This window comes from Ictalurus punctatus, chromosome 9 (assembly GCF_001660625.3).
Source record: "Ictalurus punctatus breed USDA103 chromosome 9, Coco_2.0, whole genome shotgun sequence".
NCBI lineage: Eukaryota > Metazoa > Chordata > Actinopteri > Siluriformes > Ictaluridae > Ictalurus > Ictalurus punctatus.
In genome coordinates, this window is record NC_030424.2 from 15,865,447 (window position 1) to 15,886,843 (window position 21,397).

Sequence of the window (21,397 nt, forward strand, 5' to 3'; positions counted from 1 at the left end):
AAATATGTTCAGATACCAAAAAAGACAAGTTACACCAAAACCTGTGAATATGACAAGGTTTCAAACTTAAAAAAAAAAAAAAAAAAAAAAAAAAAAAAGTTAATGTACCTTTAAATAGGGGAAAAATATTTATTGGACAAAAATGACAATTGTTGTGCTAATCTCTGACATTACTACTGAAACTGAAATTTGTATTAGATAAACAGTAGCTGCCAAGCAGCTGTTTAAATCTGTAAGATTGGCTTTAAAATAAAATGTAAAAAATAAATATATAAATAACTTTAAAAAAAAAAAAAAAGAAAAGTGCCTTCATGACAAGAAGTTCCATTTTCTCTTATAATTTTCAAATAAAAAGTCTGCACCACTTAACAGTTAAGTTCCTCAGCCATGCACTACGATCTTGTGAGATGGTTTTATATCTAGTCCCTGTCCTGCAGCAGGGATTTGCATGATGCATTTGACTGCATCATCATAAAATGTGCCAGTGCAATCTGAACCCCCAAAGACTAAGATGGTGTGCTGGGTGGAGGGGCAGGTGTGATGGCCATCTCCTGGGTCCCTTTTATCAGTGTGTAAAGGCGCAGTGCCGGTCAGACTGATTAGACTGTGTCCAGCACGAGGCTTTGAGGAAAGCAATGGACACACCACTGATGTCCAGCAGTTGGTCTCTATAACAAAAAGCAAGCAACAGTAATTAATACCGACCTCACTTTATTTAGCAACAACACATTTTAGCAGACCAAATTTTTATTTTGTAAAGAAAAAGCAGTAACCTATATTGAAGAGATGGAGATCTTGTAGTGCTCCTAAAGCACTGCAGCCTCCGCTGATCAGCACCCTGTTGTCAGACATGGGCAGAGCAGCATGAAACCTGTCCATGTGAAGAGAGGATAGAGAATTAATGATCAGAGTTACATAAATATACTGCTACAGATATAGACATTCGGAGAAGAGCATTACATCTGGCTAAGTGTGCTACTGCAAACCATAAATGAAGTTATAAGTTTCCCATTCAGCTGATGAAAACATTTTTAGTGGGTTTAAGAATGTAATTAAAGGAAATATACCGTTCAAGTGATTTGAAATCAGTGAACACACTTACCCACGGGCAAGGGGTGGCATGTTTTCATATTTCACTGCAATGTACTCCATAAAACCTTTAGTGATAACTTGATCAGTTAGTGATATCTTTTCAATAAATCACATTTCATGTGTGCCTTTAAATAGTGATATTTACATTACCAAGATCTAAAATGTAGAGGTCATTGAGGTAGGCAGCGGTTTTTCTGCCTCCGAAGATCACCAATTTGTCAGGCAGTAGGGTGCTGGAGTGCCTGTACATAAAGATCAGCAAGTACCAAGAGGCATGAAATACACAATTATACATACTAACCATTCATTTCTGCCCAAAAGCCAGGAAAGCTTGTAATAAACTATGATCTGAAATCGCACACTGACCCAAACCTGGGAAGAGGACGGTCCCCTTCCACAATTGGTTGGTACCACAGCTCATGTTCAGGGTTGAAGATGTAAAGAGCATTACTGCAAGCTTTGCCTCCAGGACCTCGACTAGGCTGCAACCCTCCAAATACATACAGCTCACTCTTATAAATACTGCAGCTGTGGTATGCCAACGATGGGACATTTCCTTTGGCCTGGTAGAAATAAATAGTTAGAGTAAATTAATGTTGAAAAACTACACACATGCACACTTCTAAATCATTGCTCAGGTTGATCTATTGAAAACTGCATTTAGTTGAATATGTTAACTCAAACGCACTTTAATAAGTTTCCACTTCCAGGTCAGTGTATCCAGCATATAAATATCACTATAGCGTTGACCTTCTCTAAGGCCACCATAAACATAGACGACCTTATTCTCAGGGTCAAAGGCCGCCGAGTGACCTCGAGAGCTGGGAGGGAGTGGCCCGACTGTAGAAGTCGTCATGGGGAACCAAAAATCACCATCTGTATAGGTAGGTAGCAGGTTAGCCTCAAATTTTGTCCTATGCATTTTTAAATCAGTGTACTGACATTGCATTGGTCTGTACCTAAACACCAAAGAAGCTCTTGCAACATTTAGTTAGTTTAAGAGACATTTAGCAGTCATGACTGAAAAGCAGAGAGTAAATTGCTCAGTAATGGAATAATAGCCACTGCTATTCCACATGCAAATTACTTGCTGGAATTGGTAGCTTATTCAGTCACTATCACTGCCCAAAAGGTCACTATAGTGAACCAGAGGCCTGTGAGAAAATAACGCACCAATCTCCAGCTTCCATATGGTGTCTGTACAGTTGTTTTGGTCTGCAGCCTCCCCACCAATCAGGACAGCTGTGTCAGGATCACATAAACACATGGTATGGTTCCAGCGCTTTGATGGATGCTCTAAAAATATATAAATAAGAGCATTATTATTATTATTTCATTATGCACTCACCATCCAGTTTATTAGGAACACATGCACATTCATGCAATTATGTTCACGTCAAAATGTGATCACAGGCTACAACAGCAGCTGCAGTCATTTCCTTTCCTCTCAATCAGCCAAGAACAGGAATCTGAGGCTAGAGTGGAGATGATAGATAGAAACCTCATCTGGTGAATTTTTCTGCCACCACATGTCATAAAACACATCATCTTAAAACTAATGAGTGAAAATGAGGGTACTTCAGTGGAAGCACCCGTAAAGCACCCTTGGGATGTTGTAGAATGGGAGATTGAGAGCATGAATGTGCAGCTGACAAATCTGCAGCAATTAGCTAATACAATTATGTCAACATGAACCAGAACTTCAAAAGGAGTTTTTCCACCTTGTGGATTCCATGCCAGGAAGAATTTAAGCTGTACTTATACTTGCCAGTATTAATATGGTGCTCCTAGCCAGTGAGTGTACACTGAGCATTGTCAGTAACATTTGCAAAACTTTATTTAAAAGCTATTTAAACCATTTTTAGTATTCATCACAGAGATTTACAGATAATTACAAAATGGATGAATCATACAAGGTTAATGAAGAAGGAGGAAGGGGGGGGGGGGGTTCTTAGACAAGGTACAAAATACAAAGAAGAATTTTCACAAGTGTGGTAGAAATGTGGTCACCTGCCCGGCAATCCCTCGTCCTTTTAACCACTTCCCTCTTCTCATTTTGCGATGTACATACGCTCAGTTTGCGCTTCTTGGGGCTTGAACCTTGGCTTGACCGCTGCTGTGTTTCAGATCTCTCAGAACTCAAACTATATCTTCTCTTTCCTACCACAGACTTCCTTGGAGTTTTGTCCTTCAGACAGTACACAGAAACTTGAAAGTAGACATTAGTTCATAAAAGCATAGCTAGAGGATCCACAAGTTTATTTTTAAATGATGTTACAATGGTGAAGATCACTATGAACCATTATGAAGGTGCTACAGTTAAGACCAAGTTATTATAGTAATAAGCCTAATTGACTGGTCAACTGAAGCATAAATGTCAACTTAAACCTTTTTGCTTGTATTTTCTCATTTGTAAGTCACTTTGGTTAAAAGCATCTGCTAAATGAATAAATGTAAACCTAACTTTACAAAAAAAAACAAAAACAAACAAAAAAAAACCTTTAATTAAAAAAGCAAGGCTGTTAGTGTGATACAAAATGTTTTGGTTAATTTTTATACATAATTTAATGAAAATTTCATATACTAGCATCCTATTCTTAACTAATCTATATATGCTTGTTGAACTCCACCTAATGAAGTGTTGCACTTTTTTGGCTTAATTCTTCAATCTTTACAATTAGAGTTACCAAATGCTTGCTTTTTTGTTAGTAAACGATCATGCCATTGAGTATTCCTCACCAAAGCCCAAACTCCTGATGTTCTGAGGCTGATACTCTGAAGCTCTTCTTTGCTTGTTTTGAGATCTGTATAACTGACCGTGTCCTCAGCTAATCTCTGAGATGTGATCTTGAGAAGGACATGACAACCATTAAACAGCTTAATGCAGCATATAACAGAAGTGATTATCATTTAATATTATTTAAATGTCAAAATTCTAAATTGCATCACCTTACAGTAATTGAATTACTTTTAAGTTGAATAGTAGGGTTTTTATTCTTATGATTAAAATTAAAAACCTAACAGTTTAGATTTAGTAGATTAAATATGCCATTATTAATATTAAATAGGAACTCAATGCAACAAAAGTCAGTACACCTTTGATTACTGAAATTCAAATCTTTTATTTTTTCAAAACTACCTTTGTTTTTGATCACAGACTCAATCCTCCTCTTCATGGAGGAGACCAGTACTATACAAATTTCTGGAGAGATGTTCAGCCATTCTTCAGAGATAACTTTTTCCAGCTGCTCTTTGCTGGAGGGGTTGTGTGGCTCTACCTCTCTCTTTAAAAGACCCAAATTTGTTCTACTGGATGCAAGTCAGGCAACATACTTGGCATAGTTCTCACTTTTTTCCTTATTTAGAAACACTTGCATGGTTTTGGCAGTGTTTGGCTTTGGATCATTATCATGCTGGCATATTCCTCTTCTGCCAAGCTTATTGACAGAATCATCTTGTCAGCTAGTATTTTGGTATATCCACAGGCATTCATAGTGCCATCTATAAATGTCATATCCAACATGTTTTACACTCATGCAGCCCCAGATCACCACACTCCCAATTCCATGCTTCACCATCAGGACCATGCATTCACTGTGGTAATCCTGGCCAGATTCACATCAAACATGCTGGACCCCATCTGAGCCAAACAAGTTTATCTTGGTCTCATCTGACCAAAGAATGTTCTCCCGATATTCCTTAGGCTTCTTTTCACGTTCTTTAGCAAAGTTTAACCTTGCAGTTTTGTGCCGAAGCGCAAACAAGGTTTTTTTTTTTCTTGGACGCAGTCCATAGAGGTTGACGTTATCCAATGTCCTTAACATTGTCTGAGCGGCCACAGAAACTCAGATTTCCACTGATAACACCTGTGCCAATTGCCCATCTGTTTTTCAGCGCTAGAAGTGTGCAAGTAATGAGCTGTCCATGGCATCATTTTAAGAGGACAGCCACTGCAGCTTTGACTAGTGGTCCTAACGCTAATTCAATACCTAATGATTACTGCTGCAACTGTGTTTCAACTGATTTCGAGTTGGTCACCAAACTTCCTGTATCCTTTTCCATATTTGTGAAGTCTCACAATCAGATTTTTCAATTTCTCTGGCAATTCTTTTCCATGTGGATCCATGAGGCAGACAAACAGACCATAGGTCCAAAATTGAGAAGGTTCTGGTGTTTACAGGTAATTTTATAACCATGTTATAGCAGTTAGGCTAATTGGAAACAACAGGTGTATTCAATTTTGTTTCAATGATCACTGATACAGAAGTTAGAAAACCTGTGATCACAGGTGTGTTCAACTTTGTTGCACAGAGTTTCTACTTTGGGGCCTGTATTTTCAATATAGTCTTTCTAAAATTACCTGTTTTTGATTGTTCGTAAGAGGAAATACTCCATGTGTCAACTTAGAAATAATGCAATTATTGATAGGTGATATTGCACAGTGGTGTATTCACTTCTGTTGTATACTGTGTTATTAAATGTAATTAGTTTGCCTAATCAAGTCAAAAGAAAAGTACATATGATAAAGCTGTTTTAGCAGCAACAATTTTTATGTATGCAGTAAATTAAAATCAGGTGAATGATCAGTAAATTAGACTTACATTTAACTCCGAGCTCCTCACATTGTTGTTGCTAGCATTACTCAGAAGGGTCTGGGAGAAACTCATACACTGACTGGGGGCTGGTCGTCTCCTTTTCACCAGAGGTGTGCTGCTAACAAAGCTGGCTCTCACCTTTATTATAAACAGATGATTAGCAAACTACTTAGATCACACCATGAATACTGAAAAGCACAACAAAAAGTGTGTTCTAGGCTAGGGGCACAGTACCATGAATAGCATATAATAAGATGTTCTTTATGGATACCACTAGATTTAAATTCTGTTCTAAATTTCAGATCAGTGAGCTCACAAATTACAATGTTTTTGTCAGAACATGTGGCACTTAAAATGCATTTCAGCTTGAACTGTTCACCTAGACTCTGCCCACATTTTATCAGGCACACCTACCTTGAAGCTACATTCATTGGGCATTTTATCAAAGTTCATTACTGACTGGAGCCCATCTGTTGACATAACCCATTGATAAACAGGAACAGGTAATTAACCAGACACTGTAGAGTTGGTTGTGTTAATGCTTGTGTACTATAGTTCATCTTTCAGTGAGCAGTTTTTGTTTTTTGTTTTTTTTAACCCACCAACCAGCTGAAATACAACAGTGGTCACCGCGAAGTAAAAATAGCCCACAATGTAAACAATATCTGCTCAGTAAGTAGTGTTCCAAAACTACTGTATAGGAGGAGAGTTGATGAATTCTCCACAACAGCAGACCACTGAAGTCATTAAAAAGCCTCAAAGCTGCACCTATATGGTTGGTGTACCTGATAAAATAGTTAAGTACCAGGCCAAAAAAAAAAAAAAAAAAAAAAAAAAAAAAATCATAAACTAGCAACCAAGTGCATTATCTATGACCATGTGGCACAAAACCAGATTATTTACAACAGATCAAAAGAATATCCCAGGCCAATAAACAGACTTAACATACATACACACAATGTAGTGAAACCATGTGAAGACCAACCTTGCATTAAGCAAAGAAAAAAAAAAGGAAAAAAAAAAGTTGAAAATACCTTTCCACAGACAGTGAGCAACACCTTGGCATATGCACCTCTCCTGCTCTTCCATGTGGATTCATTTAAAAGGCTCACGGTCCAGTCTCCTTCCCACACCAAACAACTTCCAATGTAAACAGGGGAAGAAATGAGCATTACATTCATTTGTGTGCGCACATATTCAGTTTCTCCACCATAAGAGTATGTTATTCGTTATTTGCTCCAACAGAACTGTATTAGATGATATCTGCAAGTTGTTTCAGTTGGTCCATGTTCCTACCGTGAATGTCGTGAAAGAATCCCAATTTCCTGCGGTTTCACATCCGGGCTAACAAACACCTCAATTAATACTGTTGTCTCGCAAGAAAACGAGGTCCAGTCTCCCAGACTGAACACGACGAGCTGCTTGGGTAACGGCAGCGGGATTTGGAGCTGGTAGCTGGTGCGGTTCATTTTACTGAAGAAACATCGAGAAGAACAGAGTTTATAATGGCGTGTAAACTACTTATTATAGCTTCAAGAGAAAACACTCCCACCTAATAAACTGACGAGGTGCTTCTTGTAAAGACCACAATGCATAAAAGTGTGTTTTCCCCATGCTTCTGCTGGAAAAAGGAGCCACCAATGCGAAGTACCTGAGCCCAATTCGGCTTCATGGCTACCATCCTTAAATTGAGTCCACAGGCAGCAGTTGAGGCCCCGCCCCTTTCGCGTCACGTGACAATAGATTAACGTATTAATTAGATTGTGTTTTATTCTGAGTGGAAATGCTATTGCTGCTAATCCATAGTTTTTGGATCTCAGCTGCAGAGTGTAATGCTACAGTGTTGAGAAAAAACGATTTTATTTCTTCCTGTCCGAGGAACACCCCAAAATAAAGCCGGAATGGGCATTTGTAATCCCAATCCGTTCAATTGATGCTGCCTATACACTTCTAAAGAAATGCAATAAAGACAGAATGTATTTCTTTTACCTTGTATTTATATATTTAATATGAATTACATATGACTGCTTTTATAATTACTAATATTTTAGTTAAACCATGTATCTGCTATGTATTATTCATTATTATTTTATATTTGTTCTGATACAATGTCTGCAGTGGTAAATTGTGGAATTCATAGCCTACTGAAGTGCTAATCTGAACCATACACTCCTGGGCAAAAAAAAAATGGCCAAAGCCCAGAATGGCTAAATATTAAGCTTTTAATGGTTTAATAACAAATCATTGTTGAGAAAATTAGCAAGAATGAAATAAATTCACTCCTGCCACCATTTGCCCGTTTACTGCCGTGAACTGTTTGGAGAAAAGCTAGAAATAAGGAATTTCATTTACAGGCACATCTCAAACAATTTGAATATTGTGGAAAAGTTCATTTTGTTCTGTAATTTAATTCAAAAAGTGGAACTTTCATATATTCTAGATTCATTACACATGAAGTGAAATATTTCAAGCCTTTTTTTTTATCTTGATGATTACAGTTTACAGGTCATGGAAATCAAAAATCTAGTATCTCAAAATATTATAATAAAGAATTTATAATACAGAAATGTCGACCTGAGAAGAGCTCTAATCAGCTAATTCACTCCTGAGCCTTTAATCTCTCATTCTGGTTTAGTACACAACCACAATCATGGGGAAGATGATAATAAATGTTGCATTTCATTTGGAAATCAAGGTCCCAGAGTCTGGGGGAAGAGTGGAGAGGAACAGAATCCAAGTTGCTTGAAGTCCAGTGTGAATTTTCCACAGTCAGTGATGATTTGGGGTTTCATGTCATCTGCTGGTGTTGGTCCACTGTGTTTTCTCAAGCCGAGAGTCAATGCAGCGTCTACCAGGAGATTTTAGAGCACTTCGTGTTTCCATCTGCTGACAAGCTTTATGGAGATACTGATTTCCTTTTCCAGCAGGACTTGGTACCTGCCCACAGTGCCAAAACTACTAGTTACTGGTTTGCTGACCATGGTATTACTGTGCTTGATTGGCCAGACAACTCGCCTGATCTGAACCCCATAGAGAATCTCTGAGACACACCAGACCCAACAATACAGACGAGCTGAAGGTTGCTATCAAAGCAACCTGGGCTTCCAGAACACCTCAGCAGTGCCACAGGCTGATTGCAGTAATTTGTGCAAAAGGAGCCCCAATCAAGTATTGAGTACATAAATTAACATACTTTTCAGAAAGTCAATATTTCTGTATTACAAATTCTTTATTCTAATGTTTTGAGATACAGGATTTTTGATTTCCATGAGCTGTAAACCATAATCATTAAGATTTAAAAAAAGGCTTGAAATATTTCACTTTATGTGTAATGAATCTAGAATATATGAAAGTTCCACTTTTTGAATTAAATTACAGGAAAAAAATGAACTTTTCCACAATATTCTAACTTTTTGAGCTGCACCTGTGTATACAGTCTTCTTGCATGCTAAGATAAAATAATGGTAATGATTTTAAATGTTTAAAATAATGATAAAATATTGATAATGATAAAAATGTTTGATGTTAAAATCAAACGAACACCATCTGGAAGTACAAAATTAAAATAAAGTAAAAATAAAGTAAATAAATGAATAATTAAAAAGTTAGTTATACGGTTGCACAAAATACACTATTGGGTTTCCTCTTAACACCCCAAAACAGGCGTGCATGGTTCTCACCATGGACCGGCATCTCACCCATGGTCTATTCTTGCAACCCTGACCAACAGAGCCTTTACTCATCAGCTGAATAGCTGTCATTCCTCATTTTAGTGAAGCATTTTTTTAAAAATACTACTAGAGCTGAAAAGAAGTTGTGTGGGTGGCTATTAAATGTTCATTCTGATGGACATCTTAAATGGTTTTATATGTTGAAAAAAAGAAACACAATGTCCACTGCAGAAGAATAAAAAGGCTGAAGGGTTAAGGAACATAAATCAACAACTCCTGAGCCTACCACGTACAAATATTTATTGAATAAAAAGCAGAAGCAGTAGAGTAAAAGCAGAAGACCAATAATATATTAATACATCACAAACAATAAGATAGTAGACAAAAAAAGCACAACAGCCATCAGTATTGTGTATTTGAGCAGCACAATTGAAAGGTCCCTTTGGAAACATGCAAATAAACAGAATGTTAAAAGTAAAAAACAAACAAACAAAAAAAAACACCATATGTGAATACACTGAGTGCAGGTGTATGAACAGAACACGCCCTTGAGCTGCTGAATTACCCACATTATAGCAATTATCTCCCAAGACCACACATATGTTTTGGTACTCATTGACAAGTAGTTCAAAAATAAACAGAAAAAATACAACACTATGATTGTCAACACAGAGCTTTTCATTGTTCATTTAACAGACATAGAGAAAGCAGCACATATAATGTTTCTATACTAGTTTAATAGCATGTCAACCTTTACTATCACCTACCAATTCAGAAAGCAAACAGGTGGCAAACCACCCCAACACCCCCCTCCACTGAAAAGGTACCTGGTGGGCCATGTAAATATTGAATTAGTTATATTGCATCTAGGCTTTTTGTGACAGGAAATCATTTGCACTTAAGTCATAAAAAGGCAAACTGTGGCCAGTACCCCTGGTGACTGAGTTAATGGATGCTGCATCTGCAGTTTAAAAAAAAAAAAAAAAAAAAAAAAAAAAAATAGTGAAAGTCTGAATGTGTAACTCTGAGGGTTTGCATTTGAATCACAGCAACCCGATTAAAATTTGAATGAGATGGAGTTTAGTGTACAGAAAATGTACTTGGAGGCTACAACAATAAAACATGTAAATACATCTCAGATAAATCAACGCAGGATCGGCACTGGCTGTGTTTTGACTGTGATCAGAACATAAATATCCTTTAGTAATCATCACCTGAGTCAGTAGTGGCCAGTGCCACATCACACATCCACGCTTTCATGATTTCCATCTTTATTCACCATATAGTACTGAACAATTCATTAATTTGCTTAAGCATCTTTCCCTGAACCATTGTATTACCTGATTACTGAGGCCACAGTTAAGTGTTGTGGTGTGACGAGACAATATAAATACAAAACATGTATATGGGTACTTCACAAATTCTTCACACATTTGAAAAATACACAACACATCTGCACATAGAAGCTATATGATTCTACTCAAGTTTAAAAACCTTTCATATAGATAAGGACAAATCTGAGTAGCTGAGTTTGGGTTAGCATCTATACAATAAAATTTGCCTCAAAATAAAAATCAGTGTATGAATATAGCGGGAATGGTATATGTATATATCTCAATGTTGTAAATATATATACATATATTTATATATGTTGACCAAAAATATATATTATCAAAACATTCATCTGCAGGTATGCACTTGGTTCCTCAGGCACTGTAGTACACTCTGTAGTATAGAGTCTTATTCCGCCATAAGGAGTAGGAGTTGTCGAACTTTATGAGGTATGTGCCTTCTCCTGGGAAACTGTGACTACCCCCATGAACAGTCAGGTGACTGTCCTGACGGTACATAGGAAGGATCTCTCCCAAATTAGGGTTGGCTGCCGTTTTAGACCCTTTCTCCACGTCTCCAGGAACCACAGGTCCAGCTAGAAAACACCAAACATAATCTTATGGTCTAATTCAGCAACAGTACATAACTCACAGCTTACAGGCCAAAGAACTTGTTTATTTAATATTAAATGCATTGCACAAATCACAAATGGATACCTTACAAATCAATAAGCTGACAATAACACTGTTACACTTATTGTTAATGAAGCAGGCATGTTTCAGTAATGAGTAATATGGTTTATAGATATACCCATATTCACATTCACTCCATATTAGGAGAGACATCTCATACAGAAGCTGGAAGCCTAGAGAGACAGTGGAGACTACATAAAGTCATTCCTATTAGAAAGGATAGTGCTTTTGCAGCAGGTAGACCACAAAAATAACATGGCCAGCTGACTACCCCTCCTGTTAACAAAAAAAATAAAAATACAATATACATTATATGGCCAAAAGTATGTAGACACCCGACACCCAACACCCCCCCCCCACACACACACACACACACGTGTGGGTCTTCCCCAAACTGTTGTCACAACATTGTAAGCACACAATTATATAGAATGTCTATGGATGCTGTAGCATTAAGATTTCTTTTCACTGCAACTAAAGCACCCAAAGTGTCCATGGAAATACAGTATAATTTTTTTTAAACTTAAGAAACTGCATTTGGTGTGCAGGCCTTTAAACAGGCCGACAGTATAAGGACAGATGAATGGGTTTCTAAATCAGCATCAGACACATGCATCTCAGTGAACACTGTCCCATAATCCTTTTCATTATCTAATTACCAACATTAGTCAGCGCACAGATTACAATTACGTTCGCCGTGTGCTTAACAAATAACGATGCTGAAGAGAGCACTGCATGTGTTGCCAAATGATATCTCGATAGTACTGTAAATCATAATAAAGTGTTTAGTCAATTAGCAGTGTTTGAAGATTATTACAGCTACAGTGGTGCTTGAAAGTTTGTGAACCCTTTAGAATTTTCTATACATCTGCATAAATATAACCTAAAACATCATTCGATTTTCACACAAGTCCTAAAAGATGATAGAGAATCCAATTAAACAAATGAGACAAATATTATACTTGGTCATTTATTTACTGAGGAAAAGGATCCAATATTCCATATCTGTGAGCTGTGAAAGTATGTGAACCTCTACTGTTAGCAGTTTAATTTGAAGGTGAAATTAGAGTCAGGTGATTTCAATCAATGAGATGACAATCAGGTATGAGTGAGCACCCTGTTTTATTTAAAGAACAGTGATCTATCAAAGTCTGATCTTCACAACACATGCTTGTGGAAGTATATCATGGCATGAACAATTATTCCTCAGAAATCATCTTTTTGGCCAAAAGAGAAAAAAAGGCCTCTCTTACATTGGCTAATGTTAAGGTTCATGGGTCCACCATCAGGAGAACACTGAACAACAATGGTGTACATGGCAGGGTTGCAAGGAGAAAGCCACTGCTCTCCAAAAAGAACATTGCTTCCTGTCTGAAGTATGCTAAAGACGTGGACAATCCAGAAGGCTATAGGGAAAATGTTTCGTGGATAGATGAGACCAAAATAGAATTTTTGGTTTCAATGAGAAGGGCTATGTTTGGAGAAAAGAAAACACTGCATTCCTGCATAAGAAACTTAACCCATCTGTGAAATGTGGTGATGGTAGTCTCATGGTTTGGACCTGTTTTGCTGCATCTGGGCCAGGACTGCTTGCCACCATTGACAGAACAATGAATTCTGAATCATCCAGCGAATTCTACAGGAAAAATGTCAGGATATCTGTCCATGAACTGAACCTTAAGAGAAAGTGGGTCATGCAGCAAGACAACGACCCTAAGCAGACAATTCTTTAGTAAATTGACTGGTTAAAGAAGAATAAAATTAAATGTTTTAGAATGGGCAATTCAATGTACTGACCATAATTCAATAGAAATCTTCTGGAAGGACCTGAAGCAATCAGTTAATTGAGGAAACCCACCAAAATCCCAGAGTTGAAGTTGTTCTGTACTGAGGAACGGGATAAAACTCCTCCAAGCAGATGTGCAGGACTGATCAACAGTTACTGGAAACGCTTAGTTGCAGTTATTGCTGCACAAGGGGGTCACACCAGATACTGAAAGCAAAGGTTCGCATACTTTTGCTACTCACTGATAAGTAATATTGGATCATTTTCCAGAATAAATAAATGACCAAGTATAATATTTTGTCTCATTTGTTTAATTGGGTTCTCTTCATCTACATTTAGGACTTCTGTGAAAATCTTATGTTTAGGTCATATTTATGCAGATATACAGAAAATTCTAAAGGGTTCACAAATGTTCAAGCACCACTATACATGTTGCTTAATGGACTGGATAAATCTAAAAGTTTTAGGATTCTCTACCAGCAAATCTAAACAAAGGCATGAAATAAGACAGGAGATACTTTCTGACCTTCAAGCTCATCATCTTCATCCTCATCATCACTGGATTCACTGATGTGCACCGTTATGGCTCGGGTGGTAACAGGTGACCAGTCAAAGTAAACCCCAAACCCGATATCGTAGCCATCTGTAGCAAACTCCCAGCACACCTGCTTGGCCTCAGGGATAGTAGGTACATGGACAGTCATAATGTCTCCACGGTAAATAGTGACCACACTGTCCTTCTCTTGACGCAGCTTATCCTTCAGCTCTTTCAGAGACACAGAGGTCCATGTATTGGCTGGCTGCAAAGGTGGTAAGGCTGCAACAAAGTTGTTTTTCATTTAATATTAGTTTCATGTACGGACAGAAAGGAAGGCCTGGGAATGGCATGAACAAAGGGAGATTCTCAAATGTAAAGTAATGACTGCCTAATATACTGAATGTCTACAATGTGGGTGGTGTTTGATTCCAAAGGTTATGACTGCATTTTCATGTGCCATATGTTCAGGATTCCTGAAGTAGAGTGCTTTCATTAAGAGAGATACAACAGCCCTGTGACTCTCGTCTCTGTTTCTGTGTCAGAGAATTGTACATCTAGTGAAATGCTAAACTTTTGTTGATCAGATTCTAACACAGCTGGACAATATGGACAAAACAGCATATTATATTGCTGCTACACATAATAGTTGTGATGTGCCTTGCAATATAACTAACCGCTTTAATGCTTTATGGTTAAAGGTCACCCTTCATTAAGCGGACCAATTTATGAAATTGTACATTTATGGAAAATATATCTGGTATCCTTTGAGATCATTCAGAAGACTCTCAGATCTACAATAATTCATTATGGTGTTAGATTTTTCATCCGAACAGTGTAAATCTTGTAATAACAATACAAATATCTATACTGGCAACACAAGAAAATACATTTACCAGCCATTTTAATAGGAACACCTGTATCGATACTCATTTACGCAGTTATCCAATCAGCCAATCATGTGGCAGCAGCACAGACTAAACATTCAATCATAACTGAACAGCACAAGCTAAAACATTGACCAGTCTTATTCCAATGTTCAGCAGTCCAGTATTGCACTGCTGCCACATGATTAACTGATTGGATAATTGCATGGATGAACAGGTATACAGATGCTCCTATTACAGTGGCTATAATTCCTGAGAGGGAACATGCCTAAGACTTCTTTTAGAGTTCGGGTCTCAGGAGGCCATGATGAAATATGATGGCAAAGGTTTCTAGCAGTTGGCTGAGGCTGTTTAAGAGGCTGTGCACTAACCTTTTATCTCTCTAGGGTCAGAAGATTTTTCAGCTGTGCTGCTTTCTACAGATTCTCCTGTTGCTGCTGGCTCATCCTAAAAAAAAAAAAAAAAAAAAAAATCATACAAAGACCATACATATTAAATCCTTACAAATGAGCATTAATGCTTATTCAAAGTGCTTTGACTGAGATAATACACCTTGACGGGTTGCTGTAATCCTTTGGTATTGCTGTTGTCATCCATTTGGCTCTGGTTGTCGGGGTGTATTACGGGCTGAGAAAGATCTGTGCTTTGAAGTCTTGAGAAAGCAAAATGTTTTAATTAAATTCAATTATCATTTATTTCCTTGTACACATTTGACTAGTTGTTGATGTTTAGTTCCTATATACAATTACAACCAAAATTATTTAACCCCATTGCAAATCAGGTTTATTGTCAAAATTTACAGACTGTCAGCTGTTTGCAATGAACAAATCAAACAAAAGCAATTGAAATAGTTCAACACAACGACTGCTTCAAGTGGTTTCCCCAAATTCAAGTGAAAAATGCATCTTATAATGACTTCTCCAGTTTGAAAATTATTCAACCCCTTCATGGCAAGCATCTTTAGTACGCATCTTTAGTAGAGCACCCTTTTGCTGTTATGACTTGCTGCAAACGAGATGCATAGACAGACACCAGCTTCTGGTAGCGTTCCTGAGGGATCTTAGCCCATTCCTCATGAGCAATGGCTCCAGTTCAGTAATATTCTTGGGTTTGGTGCTGTAACTGCCTTCTTAAAATCTCACCAGAGACTTTCTAAGGGGTTCAAGTCAGGTGACTGTGATGGTCCTGTAGAATCTTCCAGGACTTCTTCTGCAAACAAACCTTGGTGAAATTTGAGGTATGCTTGGGATCACTGTCCTGTTGGAAGGTCCAATGACGCCCAAGCTTCAGCTTCCTCACAGATGGCATGACATTTTCTCCTAGGATTTCCTGATACTTCAATGAATCCATCTTGCCTTTCACACGCTGCAGGTTTCCAGTGCCAAAGGATGCAAAGCAGCCCCAGAGCATCACCACCATGCTGGACTGTGGACAGAGTGTTCTTTCTTCATTCTTCTTCCTCCAGACATACCACTGATCCATTGTGCCGAAAAGTTTTGTTTCATCGCTCCACAGAACAGAATCCCAAATCTTCTGTGGCTTATTTATATGATTTTGGGCTGACTTTTCTTGTGCTTTTGGGTCAGTAGTGGTGTACGTCTTGTATATCTGGCATGGAAACCTTCTGCGTTTAGTACACGTCTTACTGTGCTCACTGAAACCTCAGTGCCTGTTGCCAAAAAGGCTTGCTGCAGGTCTTTTGTAGTCACTCGAGATTCTGTCCCTAGCCAGGTCAGGTATTTCATGTGTTCCAGCTAAAGCACACAGGGTGCAACTAATGAAACCTAATGAATTAATTGCATCAGGTGTGCTTGAGACAACACCTGTTTCGCATATTTGTGCTGTTGTGAGGGATTTGATTCAGGGGGTTGAATAATTTTGAAACTGGAGAAATCATTTGAAATTGAATTTGGGGAAACCACTTGAAGCATTCATTGTGTTGTACTATTTAAATGGCTTTTGTTTGATTTGTTCATTGCAAACAAGTGAAAGTCTGTAAATTTTGAAAATAAACCAGATTTGCAATGCGGGATGAATAATTTTGATTGCAACTGTAAACTATATGCACGATAATGATGATTCAGCATATAGACAGTATAGCACAATAAAGCAATATACACAGACATAGCTCTTCAAAAATCAGTACAGAAAATTGCAGCACAGACTAATTACCTGGATGGACCAGTTTCCTGGATGGACTAATTACCTGGATGGACCAGTTTCAAATGAGTGGTTCAGGCAATTTGTGCTACAAAATACAAGCAACCCAGGGAGCGCAACCCATTAGAAATTTTACTCAGCGTTCTCTACTCCACAACACTGTTAGCTCATACTAAATTGCTACAACAAAAAGCATTTTCCACATCAGGCAAGACAGGGTTAGGCAGTCCTCAACTTCTCAGCAGAATCAACAAGGCTCTTGAAAGATGCTTTAACACCAAGACGAGCCCAAACACCAGCAATTCATTAAACTCTGGAGTTTCTCTTTAGAAGCTTCATGTTTAGGTCTTTTAAGTGATTCAAATATTTGTATATTTTTAAAAACTAACATAAGCAACAAGAACTCAGTGGCTGCATTGCCTATGCCATGGAGTCATTGGGTATAGTCTACAACGCAAGCCAGAAGAACATTGTCAGAAGCAACAGGCGAGGTGGAGTTCCATGAATGTCTTAAAAGTAAGCTAGCCACCAAAAATCTGGATTGGTATTATCTACAGTGAAGCACTGACTGATAATCATTTAGTCCTTTCTATGGCATTGCTCCAGATTAGATAAACCACACCAAAAAAACAGATGCCAGTGATCCAGCCCACCATGTAAATTAACTTACGTTTTCATTATTCAGTTGAATATTTGTATTAAATATAGCTAGCAAGCTAAAGTTGTGTTATTTCATTCAGGAAGGAAAACGAACACAAAGTGTATCTGATATAAATACTGCACTGGTGTTGACCACACTGATTAGGAGTTCACCCTAAAATAGTTTTACTCCTTTATTACCATCCTGCACCATGCCGTTCAGACAGATGTAGTCGAACAGCTTAACTAGTTAAACTTTTTACTGGTTAAACTAGTAGAATACACCTGTCACCACCATTAAAAAATCCTATGGAGCCCACACATGAAGAACAGGGCTGCCCACAGGATGCTTTACATTGCTTATTAAACAGTGACTACATCAGACCAATGATCCTAATGACAATGCTGCATGGGTATAAATGTCATTTTCACCATCGGTCCCTGAGCTTTTTGGGGCTTGGGGCCTCATCGACTTCGCCAAGTTTGTATCTGCTGCTGTTTCTGCCCACACTGTACAGAATTCAGTGATCAGGTCAGAGAGTCCTGCTTGCGGCCCTGAAGTGGCTCAAGAGGCCTTGGTTTCCACTGCTGCTTTCACTACTGGATGGAACTCACCGACATGAAGAGGCTACAAAATGCAGAGAGGCCTCTACGAGGGAGCTTAAATGCACTGGCTATCAACTCTCTGAAGTGAAAAATGTAAATGAGCAGATTTTTAAAAACCCCTTTGAACTCTATTTCATTACATGTGGAGAGTCAGTGCTGTTTACCAGTCTGAGAAAAATTTGCGTTGTAGTGGTGGTGTGATAATTGAAACAGTGATCAATAAATTTTTCGTATGGCATTTGGCAGACACCCTTATCCAATATGTAATTTTTTTTATACAACTGGGCACTTGAGGGTTAAGGGCCTTGCTCAAGCATTGGCAGCATAGTGGTGCTGGGATTTGAACTCATGATCCTTCCGATCCACCGTCCACTGTCTTAACCACTGAGCTACCACAGCCCCATGATGCTAATGAATTCAAACCTCTCACACGTTTAACCTATCAGTAAACACCTCATATTTCCTCATAGAAAGTGAGAGGCAATATTTTGTACAAGTGCATGCAAACAATCAAAAGTGACTAAGAACCTAAGTTCAGGAGAAAGAGCACACCTGATCCTCTCAATCTTCTACATAGTTAACTTCCTCTCAAATCCCATCTCTCTATTTCTACACTAGCAATGATGTTTCCGGACCAAACAACCCCCCGGCTCCTCCCTAACATTCAACAGAGTCACGGAGGGAGGAGCCGGGGGTTGTTGCCATGGAAAAGCTATCTGGTTCAGGGAAGTCCCGGGCAAGTCTGAGTTTTCGTATGTAGGCAGTAGTTAAAGCTATTTATCTGACAGCAAGATTCTATGGTATAAATGTGGACAGAAATTATTCCTTTTCTATTGGTTTAAGTCACTGTTGCATATGTATGACATATTTACTGTAATAAAGCATTCATAATACAAATCGTCTGCCAAACTCTTCGCTCTAATTACATATATATGTGAAGTGTCTCAGTATTTGGGTGTAGTGATGCATCATCCCAGTCAAACCAGCATCCCAGTCAAACTAGTGATGCATCGGTGGAACAAAAAACTTTTTTTTGTAAACTTTCCATTATTTGAACAGTTTGAATGGATGCATTGTAATGTTCAGCAAGACGTACAAAGCAATGTTATTTCAGTCTTTAACTAAAAAAATGCATGCATGAAGTGCATTAAAAGCGGTGCTGTATACAATATCCAACCATTTTAAATTGTTAAATCCTAAGGACGCACTAAAATATAGTTAAAACCAAAGATGAGTGTAACTGCGTTTCTGCTGTAAATAAACAGGGTAGAGAGAGTAAACAGTAAACGAGAGAATAAAGAGAGTAAATAAAAAAGGAGTAAATATGGTAAATAAAGAGGGTAAATTATAAGGGTAAACAGGGTAAATAAAGAGGGAGTAAAGAAAGTAAATAAATATGTAAAGAGGGTAAATAAAAAGAGTAAATAGGGTAAATAAAGAAAGTAAATAGGGTAAATAAAGAGAGTAAACCGTGTAAATAGAGAGGGTAAATAAACAGAGTAAACAGGGTAAATAAAGAGAGTAAACAGGGTAAATAAAGAGGGCAAATAAAGAGAGTAAACAGGGTAAATAAAGAGTGTAAATAAAAATAGAGTAAACAGGGTAAATAAAGAGGGCAAATAAAGAGAGGAAACAATGTAAATCAAGAGGGTACAGGAGAGAAATAGAGAGTAAACAGGGTACATAAAGAGAGTAAAGGTGGTCGCTACCTGTCCAGCGGGTTGGAGTCACAGTTTTTGGACTCGATGCCGGAGAAAGAGGAAACTGACAGGGACGACAGTCTGGACTGGAGCTCCGATGTGGTCTCTGGTTTCTCCATCTGTATAAACGTCACAATAAAACACACAGCGCCGCACAGATCGCATAAACACCAGGCTCTCTGAACTCAGAAACCCCACCACACATCAGGTGATGCTTTATTTCCTCCGACACTCACAATCTGCAGGGAAAAGCGAGCACACAGCTTTCTCACACACTCAACAGATGCGTTCCCATGGAAACGATCAGAGTGTGTAAGACCTGTGTACCGCCACCGTCATATTTTACACAAACATCCTTCTCTCACAGCATTTCACATCGCACAACACTGCACCAGCTAAACGCAGCTAGTTCTTAGCCTCGGTGTAAAATCCACAAAAACAGTAGGTCACCAGTCACTATTTACTTCCAGTTCGTGTAACTGTGGCGTTAATCAGTGCAGCTTTACCTCGATTGATTCCGATGTTCAGTGAAAGTCAGGAGCACGACAGCAACTAAATCAGAACTGACGATAAAACTAACACGCAGGCGAGGAGAAGTGTGAAGCTGGAAACGATGGCGGTTTAAAAAAACAGCGACGCAAAACGTTTTACATAATAAGAGTGCTGTCAAAGACGTAAAGATATTTAAAGTGCACCTATTATGTTTTTTCAAATATTACCTTTCATGGAGTGTGTTATATAGCTGTTTGTGAATGTAAGAAGTCTGCAAAATGCCCGACAAACGGAGTTACTGACGCCAAAAAAAGAAGGAACCGATTCTGAACAGATAAAAGGAGTGATTCCAGACTTACTTCCTGTACTAACCTACATAAATTTGTAACAAAAATTATGTGCACATTGGTGCTTCTTTTTTTTTTCACCTTGGATGCATGTAAATCTATTGTATGAGACCTTTAAAACAAAATTAGGCACATTTCAAACCCATAATAGGTGCGCTTTAAGCAAATAAACAAACAAACAAATAAATATGTTCACTTGTTCTTCCACAGTACCTACGTTTATAAATGCAGCCCAAATTCAAATATTTCTTAAAAGAGGAAGTAGCAAGGAAGTAAAAAAAAATAAAATAAAAAGCTCTACCACTCTTATAGATGTGTTTTTAGCAATAAATTCATTACAAAGTAATGTCCAGGCTTGTTTATTTTCAATGATTGTTGTGCTTTAAAATTATTTAGAAGCTATTATCTAATGTACATCCATACATTTTCTGTACTGCTTATCCTACACAGTGTCACGGGGAGACTGGAGCCTATCCCAGGGAACTCAGGGCACAAGGTGGGGGATACCCTGGATGGAGTGTGAACCCATCACAGGACACAATTTCACAGACACTCACACACCCATTCACACACTATGGACGGTTTTGGGAATGCCAATCAGCCTACAATGCAAGTCTTTGGACTGGGGGAGGAAACCCAGAGGAAAACCCGCGAAGCACAGAGAGAACATGTAAACTCCACACACACACAAGGAGACACACAAGGTTGGATTCAAACCCCCAACTCAGATCCGGCACACACCTGACACTTCCAGCCGACACATCTGGCCTAAATATCACATGGAATGATGGCACTTGGGCAGTCCGCTCCTGTTTGCCGGAATTTTTGTCAAAAGCAAGCCATAGCATGTGTCACATTTTTGC

At 38.3% G+C, this 21,397-nt stretch overlaps 2 protein-coding genes across 4 annotated transcripts; both read right to left on the reverse strand.

Moving 5' to 3' along the window:
- Positions 1–115: 115 nt before the first annotated feature.
- Positions 116–7,376, reverse strand: zgc:163014 (uncharacterized protein LOC100038766 homolog). Of its 3 annotated transcripts, none has more exons than XM_017476102.3 (13): positions 7,240–7,376; positions 6,984–7,160; positions 6,722–6,827; positions 5,694–5,825; positions 3,832–3,939; positions 3,103–3,280; positions 2,266–2,388; positions 1,781–1,968; positions 1,465–1,655; positions 1,243–1,334; positions 1,103–1,157; positions 774–871; positions 116–668 (listed from the first exon to the last, which is right to left on the reverse strand). In XM_017476102.3, exons 1-13 carry the CDS (start codon positions 7,299–7,301, stop codon positions 382–384), a joined length of 1,797 nt encoding a protein of 598 aa, XP_017331591.1. In that variant the 5' UTR covers positions 7,302–7,376; the 3' UTR covers positions 116–381. The 3 variants fall into 3 exon arrangements, 2 of the variants coding, with proteins under 2 accessions (XP_017331591.1, XP_017331590.1); XM_017476101.3 differs by having other exon boundaries at positions 1,459–1,655; XR_001813590.3 differs by lacking the exon at positions 1,103–1,157 and having other exon boundaries at positions 540–668; positions 1,459–1,655.
- Positions 7,377–9,635: 2,259 nt separating this feature from the next.
- On the reverse strand, positions 9,636–20,344 carry tmed8 (transmembrane p24 trafficking protein 8). The gene is made up of 6 exons (XM_017476106.2): positions 20,202–20,344; positions 19,705–19,814; positions 15,143–15,242; positions 14,962–15,037; positions 13,695–13,985; positions 9,636–11,285 (listed from the first exon to the last, which is right to left on the reverse strand). Exons 2-6 carry the CDS (start codon positions 19,812–19,814, stop codon positions 11,065–11,067), a joined length of 798 nt encoding a protein of 265 aa, XP_017331595.1. The 5' UTR covers positions 20,202–20,344; the 3' UTR covers positions 9,636–11,064.
- Positions 20,345–21,397: the final 1,053 nt, after the last annotated feature.